The sequence below is a fragment of the Lepisosteus platostomus genome, chromosome 1 (assembly GCF_059453375.1).
Source record: "Lepisosteus platostomus isolate fLepPlt1 chromosome 1, fLepPlt1.hap1, whole genome shotgun sequence".
Classification (NCBI taxonomy): Eukaryota; Metazoa; Chordata; class Actinopteri; order Semionotiformes; family Lepisosteidae; genus Lepisosteus; species Lepisosteus platostomus.
This window is the reverse complement of record NC_142611.1, coordinates 48,935,982-48,960,753: the sequence shown is the minus strand read 5'-3', so window position 1 is coordinate 48,960,753 and position 24,772 is coordinate 48,935,982. Positions and strand designations below refer to the sequence as shown.

Here is a 24,772-nt window from a genome sequence, read left to right as displayed (position 1 = left end):
AATGAAAGTGGTCTCGTTTGTAAACTGAAGCATAGACACCTTGCTTAGTTTTAGAAAGGAAGTAAAGTGAAATGCCTGAGTCAGAAGACTGTACTGGCGATTCTTACAGGTGGGGTCAGTGGTCTCAGGCCCATGCTGTGCAAAGCCTGCAATGTCCCAGATGCGCAGCCATCCCAGCTGGTCCGCAGACAGCAGCAATGTGTCTCCTTTCCCCAGGGCCAGGTCGGTGACAGTGGCCTGCTGTGGAGACTGGGCATACACACAACATACACATATCCGGTCACTAAATGGAGTAATGACACAGCGAGATAAAGGTCTGTAAGAAAAAACTCAGTGCTAGGAAAAATCTATGGGAGCCCAGCCTGTTGCTCGGGACAACAGAAATCATAGATGTAAAGAGTATGGAAATTTTTCATAATACTGAAACACAAAGACAGATTCTCTTTCTTCTACGTGGCCTTTCTGCTCTCCACAGTGCAGTCAGCTCTTGTTCAATACAGTATGGCTTTAAAAATTTAGTTAATTTACAAAAACAAAATTGAAAAAGCACCATGCATACAGTATATATAAGAGGAACATTTTGTTGTCACCCTTGAACTTTGGCAATGTCATGGATTGGATGACCTGCAATAGATCTTTGAACACACATTGACCTTCTGTACGACATGGCTGCATGAAGGCAGTACATCCATTGCTTCATTTAAAGAATATTTGAGTCGATACACTGCACTTCACTTCAGTGGTTGCCTCAATGATCAACAAAAATGTGTTTCTTCTCAAGCACAAGAGAATTCTTCAGCAGGTCTGTTTCTTTGTAAAGGTTTTGTGTTTCCTTTGTTCAAGAAGAATTTGACATGAACGTAAACAAGTAGGTAAACAAATACTTTCCTTCTGTTCTTGAATTCATGTATTTTAATAAGTAGAATCTGCCTCTCAGATTCTACCAGATGAAAATTTCATGAGGAACTCCAACCAGGTTTAAGACACCCACAGAGCACAAGCACCACCAAGCACTGCAGAGCTTTGTCACAGAACACTGAGAACAAAGCAATGAATGAGAAAGTGCTGGAAGAGCACTTATTCTCAGAGACCTATTTGAAACTTGGAAAAAAAGAAAAGCCTTACATCAGTCTCAGTGGTGTGCTTTCTCTTTTTGTCCTTTCTTTTTTTCTCCGTAAGAGGGAAATGCAAACTGTGCCCTGAACAGAGCCCTACTCCACATGAAACTCTTCAGCATGCTGGGAGGCTGTGGATAAATATATTTTAAATTAACCTACAAAAGGCAGCCCTGCTCAGCACAGCCTCCCCCCTGGAGAGATGTGACACAGATTCCAACACAAGCTCTGCCGGCGACCGTGCCAGTGAACAGCACTCCAGTGGGCTGCTCTCTGGCGAACAGAGAGACTGAAGTGCTGTACCACCCGGGAGGCATGGGGGAACAGTTCCATGGGGCAGTCTCCTCTCCCTCTGGGCTGACTGGCAGCGAAGTGAGAGGGCACACATTGTAGCACAAAATTTCATCACTTCTGAGTCACTGAAACCTTTCAAGGAAGGACTGACATCCGTTTCATACAACACAAGAGAGAAAACAACTCATAGAAACCTGCAGTTAGATTCGTACTTAGTACCACAATGTTTGTCAGTTTACATGTACTGTTATGCAGTACACTGTATATATTACACATGACTTGTGATTCCTTAGTGTTACTATTATTTTTCTTTCTTGGAAGCAGACATCTTACAGGTGCACAGTAAAGAACCATCTACATATATTATCCCCGTTTGTGACGTAAATGTTCAATAGGGCTCAGGACTGGCGAGAAAGGAATACACAGCATTACAGTAACTATCATATTCATATCTTGTAAGAAAGCTGCTGTTACACAAGTGCTGTACTGCTGGAATGTTGCCAGATTGGGATGAGCCTACAGGACACAAAGCCAATGAGGTCCCAGGACTTGATTATTGTCATTCTGTACTGACCAGACACTCCTGCCAAGACCACCACACTTGGACTTTCCCATTGATCTTGGCAAAGTCATCACATGTGTTCCTCCACATCTTGGCCATCACTGAAAGACTGTATTTGGTTGCAGTGTCTTTCCAGGTTAGCAATTACTAGCTGTGAACTCCTCAGACAGAAAGCAACTGACTTAGTCCAGCCTTCAACATACCAGTAGAATAAATCTGTTCTCTGTCTCTTTATTAGACAAAAAAAAATTCTTACATTCACAAGAAATATATATTTTTAGCAATAATAGAGTCAAGATTCTTGACATTCAACGGACTAAACGACCTCATCCCCTTTTCCCCCCAATCACCTCTCTTACTAATGAGGTAAGGAAGTGCTTATGGAAAAGTCAGGGTCACCCAAGAATGTCACAACCAGTGAAAGCCCAATTCATGAAAATGATTAATTTTTGCCAATGTACTCATTCACAAATAGAGTGATACGTTTCTCTTGATGTTCAGTAGACTTTACAGGGGATATTGTGTTGTAGGAAGTGTCCTTTCTTTTAGATGAGATATTACTCTGACTTCCTGTATGCTCATTATTCAGGGTCCCATGGCGTTAGACGTAACTGCATTTCAGTTCAGGCTAACTCAAGCTAAGCTAACCACTTACCGCAGTGTACTGTAGATGCTCTTACACACCCCAGTGGGCTCTGTACAGCACTGGTGGAGGAACAGTCCCTTCCTACTTTTAAAGTAATTCGGGGCCTTTTGAAAGAATTGTGCTACACAAGAAAGAACAGATAGATGATGTAAATTACACTTACTCCACTAAATTTTCCAAAGAGTCTTCCACCACCAAATATATTCCAAAGATGAATACAACCTGCAAGAAACAACAATCCATTTCCAGGAAATCAAATGGCAACGCCCTCATTTCTCATATTTTTACAAGTTTATCAGTAGAATACCTAAAACACATTGGAGCATGCAAGTTGCATACATTTATCACTAAAGACTGGGAGCCATCTCTTAATTACTGTATAAGGGCTGATCGTAGATTTGCACCCTCTATATAGGAAATGTACAATATATTCAGTTATGTTTTTCTACCTCCACTCTGCCAAAATCTATGTCTTCTCATAGAAGCAGTTATAATTAATGCGGAGATACAACTTTCATTGCAATTCACGGACATGAAGCAAATGCACAAGTGTTTCCGGCCTTGTGCAGGTGCTCTGGATATACCAGAGGGTTCAATTTGTATTTACGGGTTTGAGAGATGCTTTTGTCCGTATCCAAACCACAATATGCTGCCCCAGAGCTGTAGATTACAAAGCCCCATGAGATTAAGAAGGTGTACCTCCAGGGCCACTGGTCACCAGGATAGCAGCAGTTTTCTGTAGAGGAGCTCGTGAGGGGATGAAGAGAACTTTGCAAACATTTAGATCTTCATCTAGAATCAAAGACAGGCAGTTTTTAATCGGAAGTGCTGTCTGAGTACTGTAAAAAATGTTGGCCCCTCTATGCTGCTAAGAATCATTAGAATCACTATTTAAATTAAAGGTCTTGGATTGCTGAGTTCATGTTTTGGACAAAAAGATTTTCAAAAGGGAGAATAAAGTTCTAACTACATTACTAAATTATTATGGTACAGCGGTACAGCCCCTTTTCTGACTTAATACCTAACCTACAACTATTGCAAAGGAACAGCCTAAAATCACTATTAACACACTGAAATATTATGAACACACTGACTTAGACTGATGTAAAACAGAGTAATTCAAGGCTTATTAGCCAGCCTGAAGTTCAGTGTTCCTTCACAGGTTCAAATGCGTGTTTTACACTACAACATCTGTTGCAGATGTGATCTTGCTCTGAGCCTTCATAGTCTCACAGAATCTCTGCCTCCTTGCACTGCTCTCCTCCGGGGAAGTGGGAAGAAGCCCAGTTACAGACACATACTGCACCTGAGGGCTCGGAAGGCAGGGGGCTGGGCAGGGAGCCCAGCTGGCAGAACAGACTCCCAGAGACCAGGTTCCACACCAGCACTTCTCCCCCACAGCTGGAGGTGGCCAGGAGATTGGGGGGCCAGAGGTCAACGGACACTATGTCCTCACGGTGGCGGAAAGACTGCGGTGAAACAGGCACAGAGCTATTCTGTGAAGTGGTGTGTATCGTATGAGGTTAACAACAGATGTGAAATATCTTTGTTCCACCAACTAAAGCATTGTTGCACAGCTCTTTTATTATCAATGCATCTTTTGTCGAAATACTTATATCAAGTCCAGAGTCGCGGGGAAGCCGGAACCTATCCCAGCAAGCAACAGAAGCAAGATGGGATACACCCTGGATAGGACACCAGTCCATCACAAGGCAACCACCAACACACCCTCACACCAGGGCCAGTTAATCTAGCAGTATGTTTTTAGACTATAGGAGGAAACCAAAGTACCTGGTGAAACCTACATGAGCTTGGGAAAGAACATACAAACTCCAAGCAGATAGCACCCCAGGTCAGCAATTGAACCCAGAGCCCCATTACTGCAAGGCAGGCACACTAACCGCTGTGCCACCATACTGAACTGCTATTTAATCATTTCAATCAAAAATCATGTATTTAATCAAAAATAAATGGCAAGCAATGGAAAGTAATTTTTCACTAAAATGCCAGATTTGCAGATTTATCTAAGAGGTTCCAAGGAAGTATAAAAACGGTCACAGCAGAAAACACATCTCACAGACTCTGGATGTAACATTAATTCTGTCAGAATCCAAGCACTTCATTCCTTTCAAGTCCCTTTTTTCATTACTGTTAGATTTCCTGTAGTATTTTATTTTAACTCACCAAAAAACAAGGTTATTGAAATTTTTTAAATCATACAGTCACTATGTGTTTGGGTATGAATACTGTGATATTTTATATTTGTAATATAGAAGGAGGGTGTTCCTTCTCCAAGCTGCTAATATACATCCATTTCATTTTATAGTACAACTTAGGTATATCATGCTGAACAGAATAATATTCATAAATATAAAAATATGGGACAGAACCAACCCTCAACCAGGATGGATTCAAGGGTATATGCATACAAAAACCCAACATATCTGAAGAGGTGAAGTCCACAAGTCTTTATTGTCATCCTTTCTGAGCTAAAATCCCAAAACGTTAACAAACAGAGAAAACCCCACCCCACAAGCACCATGCACATCCTTCAAATACCAAACAATTCTAAACCAATTACGCATTATCCAAAAATAAAGAGAATCACCCCAGCATGGCTACTTATATGTACGTATTTAGAGCTAGCGGCCTCTGGTGGCACGTCCTTCTTAAGCTGCCACATAATAATAATTTGCTATCCTAGATTTTAATATACACAGAAGGCAGAATTGGATGTTGTGTGAGGTCTCCCATGCGCAGTGGTATGGCAACAGCTTATCAATATTCATAATATTGATAAAAAAACCATACATAATTCATAGCAATTACATGCTCTTAAAAAGCCATCACAGTCATGGATGGTGCTCTTTGTAAGTCCACGATCAATAAAAGAATCTTCTACGACATAGGGCACTTTGTCACTATGTCAAGGGGGTCTGGTGTGATTTACTTAATAGGAGTAAATTATTCATTGTATGAGGTCCCCATAGCACTTTATACTGTATTTTGATGGGGGCCCACTGTATCCACTATCCACATGGACGAAGTGTACCAGCAGCCCCACTACAGAGCAAATCCAGTTGAGAAGTGAGGAGTTGCTTTACTGACAGAATTAAAAGGGAACCTAAATCACCAAATACTCAGGCCCTTTGTTTAACTTCTCATCCAAAGGCTGGTGCCTCTTATGGTACAGTGTTCCCAGTCACTGAACTGGGTCATTCGTTAGGAAACTCTGGTCCAGAGAGAAGAGTCAGTGTCACCTACTCGGCCCAACTACTGGTCACCACATACAGCATCAACCAGATTCTTTTTTTCCCATGCCAGTTCTCACCAGAACCAGCTTTGTTTAGCTTCATAGACCTAACACTATCAGGATTCAAGGTGGTTATGCTCCTGCCAACTGCTGTTCACTCGTTTCATGCTGTGACTTAACCCTCACGGTTAAGGATGAGTCAGTTACAGAGTAGTGGTAGAGGAGAAGCCAGTAACTCACCTCTTGGCCAAGCCACTGTTTTCCTATGTTCTGTACACCCTTGCAACCATCCTCAGGATCCTAGAAACAGTGGTGACAGCAACTATAAGAGGAAAACACTCACAACCTGGTGCAGTCAAGGCCTAGTTAAAAAAAACATGAAAGTGTTGCCACGACTACAGACACTAGTCAAGAGACTGGGCCTTTTCTCAGCATTGAAGTAAAGGGGGCACAACATAGCACGTGAGAAAACAACAGCTACTGTTGACTTTCGCTGACTTCAGAGAACACTTTAATATGTACTGAATGTTTAAAAAGATAAATAAAGTCTGTTAGATGGAAGTTTGTTTGTGGTGTAAAGATAATGAGTGATATCTTGTTCCATGATGAAGTATGAATAATGTATTTTGTAGTACAATTTTGTAAGGAATGTACATGAAGAAAGATCAAAAGAACATCAATATTAAGACAGTTTTTCTTTCTCAACCACAATTTGTTAATGCTTACTTACAGGAAAAATACTGATCCATTTGTCACAGCCAACAGATATTATATATCTTTTAAAAGTAAAAAAAAAAGGAAAATTAATAATTGAATGCATATGTAATAACATCCATCACTCCTTTCACGGTTATTAGCAGTGGAACATCTGTCTTGCCTCATGAAAGTCTTCTCAGGGAAAGACTACTAACATCATATTTGATCCCATTACCTATCCCCAAAAAGAAGAAACATCCATATCCCTCATTGACACAAGCCAAAGCAATGAAGCACCAACTCAATCCTCATCTTCAGCTGCAACCCAGCAAAAGTCCCAGACCTCTTCTTTCCTTATTTCTAACTCTAACCCCAAAATCTCACCAAAGCACCGAAACTTTGGCAAATCCATGTCTGGTTGTTTATGCTGACATTGAACCAGATATCCTGGATTCATAAGGTCAGCCTCAAGTCGTCGTCTTGGAGACATTGTATCCTGGTGATATCAGAGTCTGTTGAACGTTCACAATTGCTGGCCTTGGCTGTGTGTTAGTGACCCAAACCACTTTTCTAATCACGCGTTAAGGTAATGATGGGGTTGAAACCATTGCATTAATCTTGGAATTCCCACTGACACATTCCTGCGTTGTTTTTTTTGCTACATCAGTTTTCGCTTATGTTTTGTCAAGGGCATGAATAATACTGGAGGCTTCTAAAGTGAAGAGATCCTAATTCTCTTATTTGACACTGTGTTCTATGTACTGTAGCATTAATGTGAACCCAGCATAACATATCAGGACGGAATCAATAAATACTGTGCTCTGTAAAATAATTGATATGGTCAAATGTTTATTTTTACATTATGAAGACATGAAATCTCTTTATTTGTGTCATACCTGTTGCTGTGAATATCAACCTGAATACATCTGTTTACTTCATCAGACACATCTGCACCTGGAAACACAAGTGACTTAGAGCAGATAAATCTAATGACAAACTCTTTAACTCTTCCTTGGCTTCTTGTGGTCTCACTGTCCGTTTTCCTGTGTTGAACCTTACATCCATTTTCTATTCTCCAAGACTACGACAGAGTATACTACTAAGAGGTCTTTTGGAAAGGGAATCAGACTGTTTCACATATATGTGAAAAATGTGCATAGTATAACATCATATTTTTGAATTTGCATAGTACCGCTGAACAGATGTTATTCTTACATAATCACATACAAAAAGTTGCATAATCCTTCCTGACCATGATGTAGGCAAACATCTAGGCTATTCTTCAAAAAAAAAATTCTACGTGTTTGGATTTTCATTCTATTAGAGAGACATATTCATTAGAAAGAATTTGCTTTTCCTCCACAGATCATTTATCACCAGTTAAAACAATATGGCAAGAAAAGTGCAATGAGGACAGTGTTGTTCCTGAAAGGATACCTTGTCTGATGATGGACACACAACCCCCAGTGCTGTAGTCCCATTTTCTCAGTGAGCCATCTCTGCCTCCAGTGATGAACCTGATTTAAAGCACAGCTGTGGTGTTAAACTTCCCTTCGACTGAGAACTAGAAAAGCACTCAGTAATGTACAGTACTGTATGTACATCATGGGTGTGTGGGCATTCATATATACTATATAACCTCTATAGCCTATCATGTGCTGCAATATTAAAGATATAGTCACTTTGTACTGGGAATAATGCTCCTCTACCTGTTTCCACTGTTGTCCAGAGTCATGCAGGTCACAGGAGACCTTTCATGGGGACAATCAAATGTGGATACTGGAGCGCCTGTGTTCAGGTCCCATATTTTCACAACCTGAAAATAAAAAGCACAGCATAAGAAGAGTACCACCATGCCACCTATCAAACAAAGTCAAATGGGCCAGCTTTAGCTCCTGGAAATAAAATCGCATTCTGCAGGAGGATTTTGGTAAAGCCATAATTTGAATGACATTTTAATCCAACATGTTGTGATTCCACGTTCCAGTTTGCTGAATTGCTAGATTCAGAAACATATATATTTCTGGAAATATATTCATTACTTTTTTAAAATACCCATCAAATAGCATCAAATGACAAATAGCATGTCAACTTGATGGGTGATAATGGATAGATGTAGATATTGGATAGCACTAGTACTTACAGAACCCTCGGAGCAGCTGATGACTTGCTGTAGGCGGGTGTTGTATTGGCAGGACAGTACTGTAGCATTGTGGGAGGTAAAGGAGCTGACGTTCTTTGGGTCTCTATGGGAAAACACACACAAGGGCTGTCAGTCCACTACATATGAATTCATTTCATATAACTTCATGCTTCAAGCATGTGAAGGAAAATTCTTCCGAGTTCAAATGTTAGCTCTCTAAGGGAAAAAACAGAAAGCTGAAAAAACGAAGAGTTAGTGAGAATTCAAATCACAAACAAGCCAAATTCTGTTTTGCTGAGAGCAGTGTATTCAGAAAATATTGTGAGTGTAGTGATCCAAGTATGAATTCTTGTACAACCCTTTAGATCTGTTAGGTTCTACATAAAAAAGGTATATGTTTAAAAAAAATCGAATCGTTTTTGAGTTAATAGTTTTTTTGATTACTTATTTTTTGCCCTGCTTTATTGATTTTACTTGAACTTCCTGAATTAGTCTACTGAAAGTCACAAATCACTACTGTATCAGTAACTGGAAAATAAAAGACGTGTGGGCATAGGTCACAGCACAGCCAAAAAAACAGGAAATTAAACTCTGTTCAAACATTCAGTATTTTAAGGCATTAAGAGACAAGAAGAATAGCTAGAATTCTGAATGTTGTGGATGATTATTACTTGCCAAGCAGTACAGTACTTTACCTGCACTACTTTTCTCCACAGACAGGCTAAAGTGTGCTGAATATGTATGTTAAACAATAATAAGGTAGTAAATGGGTCACCATGGTAACAAGGGAGCAGTCACTAATGTGGGTCAAGTTCCAAAACAGAGTTGTTAATGAAGGAAACTGTAAGACTAAGGTTTGAAGAGAATTGCAGTAACCACACTTCAATACCAATCTAGAAACAGCTGGACTGTGAAAACTTAAAATCTGTTAGATCTATTTTTGCTTAAATATAGAGAAAATATCAGATTTGCCTGAACATGTGTGTATCAATTTATTTTTTCCACGAACTAATGAACTAACTCTAATGTCCTTGCTGAAAGTTGATTTCTCAGAGGCTACTAAGTAAGATGGAAACTGGTTAAATTTATTAGTCTCACAGAAATAGAAATACCTGTCAAACTCTGAAGAAATCATTGTCCAGTCCTATAACTACAGTATGTCCACATCTCAAAACTTGTGAAAAACTGTTTGACACAGCAGAAGGAAAATGTATCATGGAGTGTTTTGATAAGGAAATGTCTGTGTTGCAGCGCCAAAACATGCCTGGTTTCATCCTGGCTATTTCTTACCATCTCCTAACAAAACATTAACAAATATACCTGGATTTACTTTGATTAAAAATATTAACTTTACAAATTAAAGAATAGACCATTATTGATAAGTGGGTGAGTATTTTTGCAGGGCACTATAAGCATGCTATAAGCACTTTATTTCTCCTTATATTTTTTAATTGACTTTTTAAGCCATTTTGTCCACTGCTTTCTAACTTTGGATTTAAAATGTGGCCATCTGTTCTTTAAGGATTTCCTTTCTGTCCTGTACCATTATACTTCACTTAAACTAGGTCTCATTCCATCATAGTTTGCTTTCCTGAAATTGTAAAAAACCTTTGTTCTATAACAGTTCAAACTATAGTTCAAAACATATGGTAAAGGATCACAGTTCTCTAATGGCTCTCTCGATACTGCTTTCCTTAGTCTGTCCTGATTCTTTGAAAACATCAGATCATAAGGCATTCCCTTTAAACAGCTTACATTTGCTGTCACATTTACACTCTACAGATAAATTGGCTAGTAGCCTTTTGCAAGGCTTTACAGTAAAATGAAGGTATTTAGAATCTTTTTTTTGGCAATGTAGTACTCTGAAGTGCAACACCAAAACTTGTCATATATGAAATAATCCTGTGCAATTACCTACTTTAACAAATGCCTTTCAGTAACTCAAAAATAGCTGTACTTTGATGTACCGTTAAAATGCATTCTAGACTGTAGCAGAAATATTAATATAAATACAGCCTTACATGCTGCAAACATAGGCAATGAAGAAGTCTGGTATCTGTGAAAACTAAAATACTTTTGCCTGAGCTGCAACAGGGCCAAGGTGTCTGTGGCAATGAACAGCGCCCTCTGCTGGGGAGAGAAATAGCAGGTGGCGAGCTCTCCTCTGATATGACTGGCTCTGGAGATGATGTTGGCAAGGCAGGTCTGATCTTCCACGCTCCACACCTGAGAACACAATGTTTCACAATAAAATTGGGAACATGGGATAAAATCACTGTAACAATACATGTCAAGAAATATGTGAATCAGGGTTCAGTGATCTGTCCTATGAGGGAGACACAGTATATAAAACCTCAGTGGACTGCAGTATAAACATGGTCATAAATAGGTGTACATCTTGTTGGAAACTCAAAACAAATATCGCCTACTTTGAGGGCAAGAAAACCAAAACTTTATAAAGGACACTGGAGTGGCAAATTGTTTTAAACCAATATTGTAGATTTATAATTATTAACAGTACAATGAATCACTGACTCTAAAGCCACATCCAAAGCTCTTTAACAAAATAATTAAATTGAAAACATATTCTAATAATTCACAACTATTGCTCAGTATGGTGAACGTTAGGAAACCTTACCATAACGTTGTTGTCTGTGGACACCGAATAGAGCCTATTCTCTTCACTGCAGAGGCACAAGAAACTGATTGGCGCGTTGTGTCCCCTCAGTAGACCCGTAGGCCAACTATAGAGAGAAAGAAACAACGCAACCAAATTAAAGTATTGTGATCATTTCATTTTCATGGATAATGAAAATATTTCAGTGTTACAAAAACCTAAAAAAATAACACTACATATTGCATTTTGTAATACCTATGACAAAGAAATGCTTTCCTATTTTTGTCCGGCAGGTTTTTTTGACTTAATTAAAAAAAACAGAAAACATTTTTCCCTAGAGGCAAAGGCTTTTAAAATACTAGAAAATACCTCTGCTGAAAGGATTTAATAAGAAACCTGACTGTATTTAGTCTAGTTTCACCTTGAAGGCTAACAACACAATTTACAGCATATATCACACACTCCTTTCATTCTGTTTCTTGTTATAGAATTACACCACACAAGTAATAACTTTAAATTTTATTATTATTGTCAATAATAATAATTCATTGCATTGATACAGCTCTTTACATAAAGGAAGGGACCCATTTTTTCCCCCCTGAAGTACTCTCCCCGCCTCGGTAAGGAGTGGCAGCTATGGTGCTCCAGCAGCCACACTACACAGATGAGGTGGAGGAGTGAAAAACTCTTACCCAAAGCCTGGAGCGATACTATTCTCGTCCATTTGAAACTGATCCAGAACTTGAAATGTGCTGTTCGTGAGCTACCAAGACTATATTCATCTACACCTCAATGACATCTCATTTAACAGTATCTCTATTTAAAGGTAATCATATCGCTTCACAACCTCTCTTTGTGGATTGAACAAAGGCTCTGTTTACGGGACGCTGTTGGTGAGTCCCCTGTATGATCACTATTCCTTTCAGCTGCTAACAGGCGCTGTGAGCTTGGTTACCCTGGGACATAGGGGTTCCACAGGCGAATGATGCGGTCCAGCCCCCCAGTGACGATTAAGTTTCTCTCCTTGGAGAAGTCGAAGGTCTTCACTCCTTTGTGGGCTCTGAAGACGGACTCGTCCACGCTGAGGCGGCGGGGTGGAGACAGCGCCGTCTGAGCACCGGCCCGGCCTCGCACACTGCCCCTCTCCGACATGTCCTTCAGCCGCTGCAGGACAGTCTTCGACCCTCTGACTCTGCCTGAAATTCGGCAGACCAGTTTAGCGCTCTTTTAGCGAGGGGGTGGGGTAACCCACGGTTAAACAACCTGTCACATCAAGAAAGCGAACGAGTCACACCAAGAAGGAAAGCAAAGTGACAACAGGACTGGTGGGGCACGTAGCTCATGGCTAAGAGCTGAGACATGTTGGCATGTTAGTTTAATTCCCTTTAGTTCTCTCTTGAACAGCATATTATAGCTTAGATTTATGGTTGTAAATCTGCATATTTATGTTTTTGTACTACCTAAAACACAGGGTGAATATCAGCTCCCCCTTACCTATTACTAAAGCTGTGTGTTCATCATGTGAGCTGGATATGACAGACTGAATAGAAGGGGCATACTTTATCTGCAAGAGAAAATAACATGTTTTATTATGAGGCTTCTACTGTAAGTGTCAGTCAGTACACCATTCTCAGAAAGGCCTCTGCTTGGCAATTAATAATCTCCAGTGTTCCTAGACATCAACACATCCTCATCTGAAGCATCAAGCTGATGTTTTACTGCATTGCATTTTAGTAAAAGCTTACACATGGTTGACTTTTTTACAAGGATTGCCCCCCACAAAACTGGGGCAATGCGTGTGTTAACAACATTCTCTTTTTCAAAAGCCACGCAAATGGTAACTCATGCAAACGATAATGATCACGATTAGCTGCCGGGAGCTTCAATCTGATAAGCATGTATCCAGGAGCTGAGAAGGAATATCTTCACTCCTTTGTGATTGGTAGCCCAGTGAAAGAAAGTAGAAATGACCTGAGCTGACCTCAAGAAACTTCAATGTTGGCTGCCTTTAATATATGGTATGGCTTTCACAATACCAATGTTCCCTCTAAACTGTGCGTGTGTCCGCGCGCACACAGATGATGAAATCAGTGCACATAGGAAATTGAACTGCACACCAAAAAAAATAATTCCCCAAAAATATGATAATAATAAAACAAACATGGATGTGTGCTAAATTGAACTTGAACTTGAACTTGAACTTTATTGCCACATTGCCATATGTACTGGTACAATGGAATTCTTACTCACAGAAAGTCTCTCGATTGCAAAACAAGTGTAAAAAAACAAAACAAGGTGCAAACAGTGCATCAAGACAATATACAAACAAACAGTAGACAATGTGCAAGTAAACATGTAGACAGTTTGAATGTAAACAATACAGACGTGTTAACAATGACTGGAGATGTGCAATAGATAAGAAATCATAAAGAGGTAGATGGTGATGGTGTAGGTGTGGTCCAAGGGGGATGGCTAAATGTGTTCGCCAGTCTCACTGCTTGTGGATAGAAGCTATTGAAGAATCTAGTGGTAAGTGTCCATATGCTCTTATATCTCTTGCCTGAGGGCAGTGGGGTGAAGAGCTCATGCCCGGGGTGGTGACTGTCCTCTGTGATGGCCAGAATTCTACCATGGCAGCGGTCCTCCTAGAGCTGTTTAATCTCGGTGAGACCGCAGCCGATGATCTTCTGGGCCATATTGACCATTCTCTGCAGTGCCTTTCTTTCTCGCGAAGAGGTGCTGCCATACCACACGGTGATCCCGTTGGTGAGGATGCTCTCGATGGTGCAGCAGTAGAAGTTCACCAACACATATATTGGCATCCCCCATCGCTTGAGGCACCTCAAGAAATAAAGGCGCTGCTGAGCCTTCTTCATGATAGAGTCAGTGTTCACAGTCCAGGTTAGATCTTTAGAGATGTGAATTCCCAAAAACCTAAAGCTGGTGACTGTTTTCACTTCCGTTCCATCAATACTGAGTGGGCTGTGAGTGTATGGCCTGTGTCTCCGAAAGTCCACTATTAGCTCTTTCGTTTTCTTTATGTTCAAGTCCAGGTTATTGCTATGACACCACCTAAGCAGCTGTACGATTTCATCCCTGTAAGTGGACTCGTCATCATCACTGATCAGTTCTATTATAGTGGTGTCATCTGCAAACTTAATGATGCGGTTGTTGCTGTGTCTTGCTGTGCAGTCGTGAGTAAATAGGGAGTACAACCTTGGACTCAGACAGCAGCCTTGTGGGGTTCCAGTGCTCAGGGTGAGTGGTGTTGATGTTTTATTGCCTATCCGCACCACCTGTGGTCTCTCGATAAGAAAGTCCAGCAGCCAGTTGCAGACAGAGTTGCACAGACCTAATCCCCTGAGCTTTGTCACCAGTTGACTGGGTATGATGGAATTGAATGCTGAACTGTAGTCCACAAACAGCATTCTCACATACGAGTTCTTAGTGTCCAGGTGTTCCAAGACTGTATGCAGAGCCAGGGAGACAGCATCATCCACTGATCTGTTGTTCTGGTAGGCGAACTGCAAGGGGTCCAGGGACTCTGTGATGGAGGAGTTGATGACCACATGAGACTATCTGCAAGAGGCCCAACTTGGCTGTGTGCATTATTATTGCTACTCAATCGATATCTATGCTCTCGTAGTCTCGTACCTCACTGCTCATGCTCGCTCGACACCCAGCCTCTATGACCGGGCTCGTTGTATCGCTGTCCCAGTCTTTTGGATTTCTATGCTTCTATAAGAATGACTACAGTATATTAACAACAAATAATTTCAGGTTTACCATTTTACATAAAATCAATTTATTGTGCACAAGTTTTTGTCACTGGGGAAAACATTTGCAGCACTTTTCTTGCGCACACAGGCCATTAAAAATTAGAGGGAATATTGGTTGCAGCCTTAATATGGATTTCTGAATTGGTGAGTCAGAGGGGGAAACACTTAAATAAGCTAGCACACAATTTCCTACCTGGGTTACCCAGTCATTGTGTACCTTCCAGCAAATCCAGTTAACCTGAGTCCCATCGCAGATATTCTCAAGAGAATTGCTTGGAATTCCCTCAACTGTGGGACATTTTGACCAGTTCCTGTAAAACAGTTTGTGAGAGAATCGGAAAATGAAAGCATACAATATTGGATGGGATAGAAGGAAACAGTTCATTGTTATTTGTTTAGATGATGTTCTAAGCTGGATCATTTTACAGTTGCTAAATTAAACAAAACTGTTGCTAAATCATTTCATAGGCAGTTAATCTGGTTAATCAGGGTGAAGAAAACACTGAAAGAATGCCGGTATGTTTGTCTGACATTGACATTGAGGAACTCAACAGGTGAAAAGGTGAGGATTGGACTTACAGTAAGTACTGGGGGAGGCAAATGGTATTGATCAGATGCCCTTACAGTATATATAAAATGTAGCATAATGTGTAAATACAAGTAACAGTGGTGGTGGTAAAAAAAAAGAAAAATAAACTTAATTAATTAAATAACAATAAGACAAGCACAAATGTGACGAACAATGCATGTGGTGTGCAACAATTCTTGAAAGAGTAGGGACTAAAAAAGGCTACTTGTAATGTGGACACAGGGGTGTGATGTAAACACCCTGTTGATATGTATTTCAAGTTTACAGTTAATATGTGTTATTGTCAAATCACGTTACTAATCTGAGAATAAAAAACCTTTTGGCACCTACTTAATCAAAATTCTAACATTTTGATTACAAGTGGTTAGTACATCCTATAGTATGGTTTTCCCAATACGCAAACTAAAGAATTGGACTAGATATAGTGAAACGAGAGCCTTTTAGTGGTTCACCACCATTACTTCACCATTACAGGTAATAGGGACTCCCCTCCACCACCACTAATGTGCAGCACTAAGGATACCAGCCATACTGCGCCAGAATGCTCACCACACATCAGCTATCAGTGGGGAGGAGAGCAGAGTAATGAAGCCAATTCATAGATGGGGATTATAAGGAGGCCATGGTTATAAGGGCCAATGGGAAATTTGGCCAGGACACTGGGGTTACACCCCTACTCTTTTCTCGAAACACTCTGGGATTTTTAATGACCACAGAGAGTCAGGACTTCGGTTTTACATCTCATCCGAAGGACGGTGCCCATTTACAGTATAGTGTCGGGGACACTATACTGGGGCATTAGGACCCACATGGACCGCAGGGTGAGCGCCCCCTGCTGGCCCCACTAACACCTCTTCCAGCAGCAACCCAGGAGGTCTCCCATCCAGGTACCTGCTGAGCTTCAGTGGGATGCCAGTTGTGAGTTGCAGAGTGATATGGCTGCTGGCTAGACTAGTTAAAGGATGTAATTTTTGTGGGATCCACCTTTTTTCTGTGTTGTCAGTTTGCTTTAAACACTTAAATGGTCACAAGAAACATGCTCAAGAAGCTGCCACCTCTCTCTGCAAATGGTTTTAAAAGTTAAAAACATTTCAGAATTATCCATTCAACATAACCACACTCACTGTTACAAAAGTATTTCAGCTGCCACAAAAGTGAACGCATTTTGTTTAGTAGATAACTTGAGCTCTCCAACATGATGAGGCAGCGCTTATACAATAGATTAGAAGTAAAAGTGTCTTCAGATACACATCTTATTTTAATTTGGGGAACTGCAAACTGGAGAAGTCAGCATAGTGGATATATGCTTTTTCAGCAAACTGCTTGTCTCTCTCAATAATTTGAAATTCAATCCTTCAAGTTCAAATATTTTTAAAAGAAAATTTCAGAGAAAAGACAACAGATTCAAAGCTGTTTCTGCCAAACTATTAAAATTACACTCTACCCTTAAAAAAGTTGCACATTGGTCTTTACTCACAATTATGAACAATAGGAGTTTGTTTTTTCAAATAGATATATTTACAGATCAGTATTTTCCAGCTCTCTTCACAGCTGCTCAATTGATGTTTCTTGTACATGATGAATCAAACCTCAGCAGACCTTTCATTTGTAACAGAATACTAGAAATCCACAGAACAAAGAAAGCTGTCTTCACCCAGTGGGATACAATGCATATTTTTGGCTTTCGTGAATAAAAACTAAAGGAGTGAAATGTAAACTGCCCTAGAAGGATTAATAGAGAACTGTACAACACATATTTAAGTGTGAATATGCAAAGACACTCACCCTCCCTTCTGGATTAGAGGTACATTTTAATTAACATTATAGTTAGAAGTTGATGATACATACCTCAGAGTTTCTCCTACATTTGAGATTAAAATAATATTGACACATCCCTAAAAAGAGAAAAATAAATATTTCATTTTTTGGAAAATTTAAATTATCCATAATTATCTTGTTACACATCTCCAGCTTGGAATATCCAACTGGAACTCCATTTGGTTTTTCTGTGATACTCTTTTGAGCACAGAGGGGGTTGAGGACACTGCAAGCCTTCCTCCAAAACGTGCAGATAACCGCACCACCATCATCGTATACATCATGAGTCCCTCTCTGCCAACAGGAGAAACAGCAACAACAGAGACAGATGCAGCTCTCACTGATGCCACTCAACGCACCCTGGTGCCCAAGCAGTCCCATGGATTGCTGTGGTGCCTGATATCCTGGTCAATTTAGCTCTGCCAGTCATGAAGGACATAGAAGACCATCACAAAGCCCAGAGCTGAATAATTTATGTTTTGGGAATTTAAATTTGAATTCATTTTTTTTCCAATTTTAATCGGGTCAACACAGATGTGGCCCTAACTTAAAATTGGTTAAGAAGACGTTCCCTGTACAACAACAAAAAATACTGCATAAGAATAAAAATGATCCATGAATCTTGCTAAACTGGTAACTCCAATTAAGATTTCCAATGTACTTTGTCAGCATTTTCAAAAGCCTTCTATTTAGGCTGTTTTTATTTGGTCTTAATGGTATCTTATTAAAATAAAAGTGTATTAAAATAGGAGCTTTTCCACATTCCTGTTTCCCCTATTTTTCTGGAGAGTGCGCAGCTGTGGTCTGTCTGTGACTGTACAGTACACCCAGTGACAGATGCTCTTGTGTATGGTTATGTTATGTAAGGTATTATTAGGAACTAGCAAAGGTCTTTTGAGGCAGTATATGTAAAGCTCATTCATCCATAAGCATAAGGATAGCAAAAATTACTTTTTATTGTGAAGAAATAAAAAGTCTAAGAATTTTTATTCTTTAGTTTAGACTTCTTTAGTTTAGACTTAAACTCAGTCTAAGAATAGTAGAAACCTTATATTTACTTTCAAGTAATATAAAATAATAAACATTTTCTATGTATTTAAATGAACCAAAAAAGACCACTTACTTGATCATCACCATAAAGTAGAATGCATTCATCAGGACCTGTATAACTGGATTAATAAACAAGTTGCCCCAAGTATGAAAAAATAAAGAACTTTGTAAAGTGAGTGATTTTTAAAAACGTATAACTGTACATTGTTATGTAGTTTAATTTTAAGTGAATGTATCATGTTTTTTAAGGCATGAAGCTGACAACCACAATTATTACAATTTTGAAAAAGACAGATTAATCAGATCAATGTGATAACTAGACACGAGTTGATTTCACTGCCAAACACAAGAAACCTACAAATTTGAACAGATGTTTAAAATGAAAACGATAGTGCAGCAGGACAGTTAATGTTACCTGTACTCGAGCTGGAGGGGCAAGCTCTCGAGACCTGTGACCTGAAAATATGGTTCAAAATTGGAGAGCTCATACAGGCGCAACTCTCGATCACTAGGAAAGAAAACAGAAATAAAGCAGAACTGTATATTAACTGTATACTTGGGATCTTTTTCTGATGTTCAGAGATCACATTAGCTCTGTTACCTTAACCACTACAAACAGTGGCCAAATGAGAGGGATAGAGGACTGAACAACGGAATGTGCAAAAGGAAGGCATAATTTTAGAGAGATAAAAGCCAGCTCTTAAAGGTATATTTCAACAACAGATCTGCCTGCATCACACCTACATCAGCACAACAGAAGCAACAATTGTTATAGGGCTCCAATGACAACGTGTCTCCTGAAGTTTGATGTGTTCACTCAGAATACTAAAAATTCCCGCATGAAAGGTGCCTAGTTGTTCTGGAAGACAAATGTCAAAAAGAATGTACATTTATGCACTGTCTTTGCATTTACCTTTTCATTCTTTATCTTCTACAGCTTTGTCACAGATTGAAAGGGTTTTAAGCCTAGGTTTCAGGTAATGCTTTTTCCTAAGAGTCACATATTGTTCTTTTATGATCAGTGACCCCTGCAGAAATCCAAATCTCAAGTTATGGGCCACACTTGAAAAAAAAAATGTTCAGTCTAAGTAACATACAAAATATTAACCTGTTGGCATATAGCATGAAAGATCAATAAAAAAGAGATGTCGATGTTTTTCTAAATTTCATTTGCTCAATTATTCTTTTTCCCTGAATCTGTACCTTTTTTAACCCTTCACAAACTCTGTAAAAGTTTAGGCATTTCGTATGAAGATGTATTCTGTCGGCAATTAGTCGAGAGGGATATAATCTCATGGAGTTCTTATTAATTAAATTATATATATATCAAATATCTTTAATTTTATGTTATGTATTTCATGTTTTGTAAGTGCACACAATACAAATCATAATATCAAAAATGAACTAATTAAAGTAAACAATTTGAGAAAAATTTAATTTCTACAAAAATCTGCTAAAATAGTGTTAAATGAATACAGAACATGTAATCTATATATTTATCCTATATTTTAAACATTATATATACATATATAAATATTTATATAGAAATTGTTAAATGAGTCTGGCGCATGTCTGGGTCACGAAAGCTTGAAACCTGACCCAGACAGACGTGCCAAGTGATTAGTCCTTCAGTGTCTGTCCCTCCCATTATCTGCCAGGATATTTAACACAATATTGCACACAAGCCTTGTCGTTACAGGTTGTGGAGGGGACAGGTGGGGCTAGCGAAACGGATTGCTGAGTGAAATCAGAAACTTGTTATTACTCCTTTGTGTTTGGAGCGGGAGTTTGCATTGTCTTTTGTCTTAATGAATACAGTACAAGCTGTCACGCTTCACATTTTCTGTTTACTGTGCTTCACTTCTACAAAAAAAAACTGTTGAAATCCGTTGCTTGGTGTCCAGTCAGATTTCACAGAGTCTGTAATAATATATAGAGAGAAATGTCCATTGCGCCTATGAAGATAAAGGAAATCGACAGGTATAGCTTTAACACATGCACCCCAACGGGTTTATAGCTTAATGATCATAATTTACAGAAATGGGATGTCCTGTGAACAAAAAGTCAAACGTTTGAGCTCATAGAAATGGCATCTGGTGCCAAAGTGATTGCTTTATTTTTATCCTTTCACAGAAAAACATGTGAAGTGTTTTCAACATCCCTGAAGCTCTTTCACCCAGACAGTTCAATCTCAAAGAATCAATGAAGCTCATTCAGCCATGTCAACCTCTCATCTCCCTTGGTAATACATTTTGCCACACGATCCTTCTGAAAGTATATCTTCCATTTCAGCAAAATCTGAGCTCCAGGTAGGTCCTAAAAATCTATTGCTCAACTCAAGTAATCGAGAATTTAAGAAGTAAGGGTATGGCAACAGTAAAATCATTTTGAACAGGGAATATGTTTAGATGGACAGCAAATTGAAAGAATAGAGGGCAAATATTGATTATTATTATTGAATATTGAAATTACAATTTCATATACCGTACCACTAATTACGATGCCTTTAATCATGTGCAGCAAACGTGTCCTGGTTTCAATATGACACCTGGTTGGGTCAGTTTGGACCTTTTAAGAAATGTGATAATACTCTCACTACTGTAAAACCTCACCCAACAGAACACCCTCTCCAATGGGAGTAGAAGAGGCATTAGCATGGTCAGAACATGAAGTGAGCTAGCGATTTAGTCATACTGTGATATAATATTTCTAACCCCATTGTACCAGAGATCTTACCAAGAGAGGACCAGTGAAAAGACAGGTTTGATATTTGTCTCATTCAAGTCCTACTGTCACGTTGTGCATAAAAACTAAATTTCCCATTTCAGTTAGTGTTTTCACTGATGCCAGTCATAAAGTCTCAGAGTCTCATATTATTCTGGTATACCACATGTAAGGCACAAATTTTGCTGTCAATAGTTCTTTTATGTAAAGCTCTACTAGGGGTACTACTCATGCTTGGCATAACTGGTCGTAATGGTCTATCGAGCTCAGAGGAACAGGGATGTTTTGTATGACTGAACTTCAGTAATGATTCCTTTCTTGGATGTGATGGAGAGCGAATAGATTTAATTTGATTGATTGCATACAGTAGACATAAATTTGTGAAGTATAAAATATTTCCTGTAATATTGTATCTATGCAATAACTTGCATTACACATAAAGCATTTATTACCCCTTTAAACCAGGAGTTCCTTGTTCAGGTTCTGGGAAGCACAAACCTGCTGGTTTTCACTCTGAGTGTTAAATAATTAATCATAAACTTAATTTAGCTAATAACAGAATTGATTTGACCACGTTAAGTGCCCAAACATGTTGGAGGTTGTGATGTAATGGTTGCATTGTATAACAGCGTAAAAAAATTTAACTTTTGAGTAGAAACACAATTTGCAAAGACTCCCCATCAAGCAACTTGTTAGTTCAACTAAGGACTGAACAAGGTAATGAGCTTTGCTGAAAGGAAAACCAGAATGTATTTACTGTAGGTACCCAGTACCCCATTAGGAACTGCTACTTCAAAGCTGTGCAAATTGGACTGTTTGAAGAAGAATCAGCCTTTCTGCTCTGTCTCCCACGGTGAAAGGTGCATTCTCTCATTTTTCCATGAAGCTCTTCATGAAGTACAGTATAACTGACATTCAGAGTACTGACAATGCTCACCAGGTTCCGATAACAAGTTTGTTATACTGCGGCATCAACGTTGTGTCTGCAATCCACTTGGGTGTTCTGGCTGGTTGCTTGTTTTCTTCCTGTAACATCAGTCATCAACAGCTTTTTTTTTGTCCGTGTTTCTTTTATTTATGTTCTGAACATTTATACTTTGTTTTGTTAATGGAGCATATGTAACAAACAACAACCTTTTATTCAAATGTACAAAGAACTTGGTATGTATCCTATATTGTAATGAAATGATTCACTTTTCTACATCTAGTGGTTATTTTAAGCTATGGCATACTTTCCTGACAAGTTATATTTCATCAAAGAAATATAATGGTACAGTACTTCACCACCCAACACTTTTCTGAAATAGAGCATAGAGCATGGTGCATAGCTGGAAATTTACCGTGTGAAAAAAGTGTCTTGAGCCGTAGAGAAAAATACCAAAGAACAACAGCTTATGTCTTAAGAATTATGCAACCAAATGACTAAGACCTGGGAAAGTGTTAAGGAGTGATCCTTACTCCTGGTTCTAGAGAACCACAGTTTTGTAGTTTTCATTCCATGTGAGTCTATGATTACATAACTCAATTATTTATTGACTCAATCTGTACTTAATAACTATTTAGAAGTCTTCAGTTCAATAGTTTGAAGCTCCCTATAAAAACTGCAAGGGTTCACAAAGAGTATCACTAGTGCAAAGGAAACCCAAATAATAAATCTAACTATAACAATATGGAAACGTTCATTATGAACTCTGAGATTTGCATTACAACTCCTTTAAAAAAATATCAACATTTTCTCGACTTTGCCGATGGAAACGTTTGTGTTGGATGCCTTCACTCACAAGAAGTGCTCTGGTTTTTCTGAGCCGGAGTGTCGGAGACCAGAGGGAGAGCAGGCCGTCCTGGCCCAGCAGGAGGAGGCCGTTATCGGGAGTGGAGGTCATGCTAAGGACGGCTTCTCTGTGAGGGAGTTCCGTCACCTGGGCGGGGAGGAGGAAGGACATACCGCCGCATCCCGGGCCTGGCTCTTCTTTCGCAGTGTATGTCTGCCGCAACAAATAACACACGCTTCCACCTTTTCACAAACCCCAAGGCTCGTTGGCTTTAAAAACCCACTATTCAGAACTGCAGAGCTCAAAGACTGGACACAGATTTCCGTCTTCAGAAACCCGAGCACAAAATATTAAACGTCCTTTTTTTTACATATGTCAAATTCTTTGATTTTATCATCTTCCCTTTTCTTGTTTATAAGTTTAATCTAGAGAAATATTTTTGAATCTTTTCATCTCAAAGTGCAATTATGTAAATTATTTTTATACTGTTAGCAAAACTTTTAAATTTAGGATAAATGCTGTGCACTTACGATGAACTAATTCATCATCTGCAATGGGGCTTAAAGAAAAAGTTGTACGGATATCAAAAACTGCAATATAACATCTGTTTAAATGTGCATCATAAAAATGTATTCATCCTTAAACTCTGATCTAGTCACATTTTAACTTCCTTATTATACTGAAATATAATTTCTTTAATCGTAATATTGCCCTTGGTTTACTAGGTTCTAGTTATTAAACAATTGTAAAGTTCAATTTCCCACACAGTACTTTATAAGTAATTGATCAAAATGTTATAAGGCTGTTTTATGTAAATTATTTTTTATATTAGTTTTACAATACATTCCTTATTGGGTTTATATCGTTGTGCAATATAAATATGCATATTGGTATTGCACATAGAGCAGAATGCGTTCTCGAGCACTCTACACGGTTTTAATTCCGTTAAGAGTGCAATAAAGAATTGCATATAAAATGCAATGTTAATTTAACTTCATTTTTGAAAGAAAGAAGCAACTACAAAAAAAAACACATCTAAAAAGTTGTGTGTTTATCATAAACCTAAACCTGACATATTCAATTACTAACTTAAATAATAAAAAGTCAATACAAAAGCAACCCAAACGTGCGAGGCGCTCACAACCACGTGGTTCAATACTTACAGCCAAGCCTGGGAATTTTTCTTCATTTTTTACGCATATATGTGACATGCTATGTCTATACGGAAGTTAAAGCTTCAAAGATATTTTACGTGTGTTTCCTATTTTAACCAACTCAGCCAAGCTCTCAACGAGCTCTTTCAGTATTGAATGAGAAGGGTTACTATGGTGATATATTTTTCAGCATGCAAACAAGTCTACCCCCATTCAAAGGCTTGAACAATAATTCCCACAACAATGTTATGTAAACTGAACAGAGCCTACTAAAGTCAAGAGTAACAAAATTAATCAGTATTAAAAGACAACATATTCAGATGTGTCTGTGCTCTAACGAAACAAAACTACTATTTAAATGGTGTTTAGTCAAATTTAAACAGATTATTGTATTTATAGAATTCTTGTTTACAAACCAGTCTGCTTGGTTGCCTTCCAGTTAAGATCCATTCCATAACTGAAACCATAATTAAATTAATTTGCTTAATTAGACTTTTAGAGTTTTGGGATCTTAGAGATTGCAGGTACTGGAAACATTTACAATTTTATATTTTTAGGAT

At 38.8% G+C, this 24,772-nt stretch overlaps 1 protein-coding gene across 2 annotated transcripts in view; it reads right to left on the bottom strand.

Annotated features, from left to right (window-relative positions):
* Window positions 1-24,371, bottom strand: part of LOC148678026 (cilia- and flagella-associated protein 337-like) — a 29,618-nt gene extending 5,247 nt beyond the window's left edge. For both annotated transcript variants that reach the window (XM_088630702.1, XM_088630712.1), the window contains exons 1-21: window positions 24,222-24,371; window positions 23,068-23,271; window positions 22,224-22,312; window positions 18,978-19,070; window positions 18,636-18,681; window positions 17,543-17,589; window positions 15,299-15,416; window positions 12,821-12,890; window positions 12,282-12,522; window positions 11,348-11,453; window positions 10,784-10,935; window positions 8,710-8,812; window positions 8,276-8,382; window positions 8,004-8,083; window positions 7,463-7,520; window positions 6,601-6,646; window positions 6,111-6,170; window positions 3,924-4,086; window positions 3,317-3,409; window positions 2,781-2,839; window positions 108-249 (exon numbers count right to left, since the gene is read on the bottom strand). In XM_088630702.1, the coding sequence (XP_088486828.1) occupies window positions 108-249; window positions 2,781-2,839; window positions 3,317-3,409; window positions 3,924-4,086; window positions 6,111-6,170; window positions 6,601-6,646; window positions 7,463-7,520; window positions 8,004-8,083; window positions 8,276-8,382; window positions 8,710-8,812; window positions 10,784-10,935; window positions 11,348-11,453; window positions 12,282-12,522; window positions 12,821-12,890; window positions 15,299-15,416; window positions 17,543-17,589; window positions 18,636-18,681; window positions 18,978-19,070; window positions 22,224-22,312; window positions 23,068-23,271; window positions 24,222-24,269 (2,125 nt within the window). In that variant the 5' untranslated portion in view covers window positions 24,270-24,371. The remainder of the gene's footprint in view (window positions 1-107; window positions 250-2,780; window positions 2,840-3,316; window positions 3,410-3,923; window positions 4,087-6,110; window positions 6,171-6,600; window positions 6,647-7,462; window positions 7,521-8,003; window positions 8,084-8,275; window positions 8,383-8,709; window positions 8,813-10,783; window positions 10,936-11,347; window positions 11,454-12,281; window positions 12,523-12,820; window positions 12,891-15,298; window positions 15,417-17,542; window positions 17,590-18,635; window positions 18,682-18,977; window positions 19,071-22,223; window positions 22,313-23,067; window positions 23,272-24,221) is intronic.
* Between the last annotated feature and the right edge of the window lie 401 nt (window positions 24,372-24,772).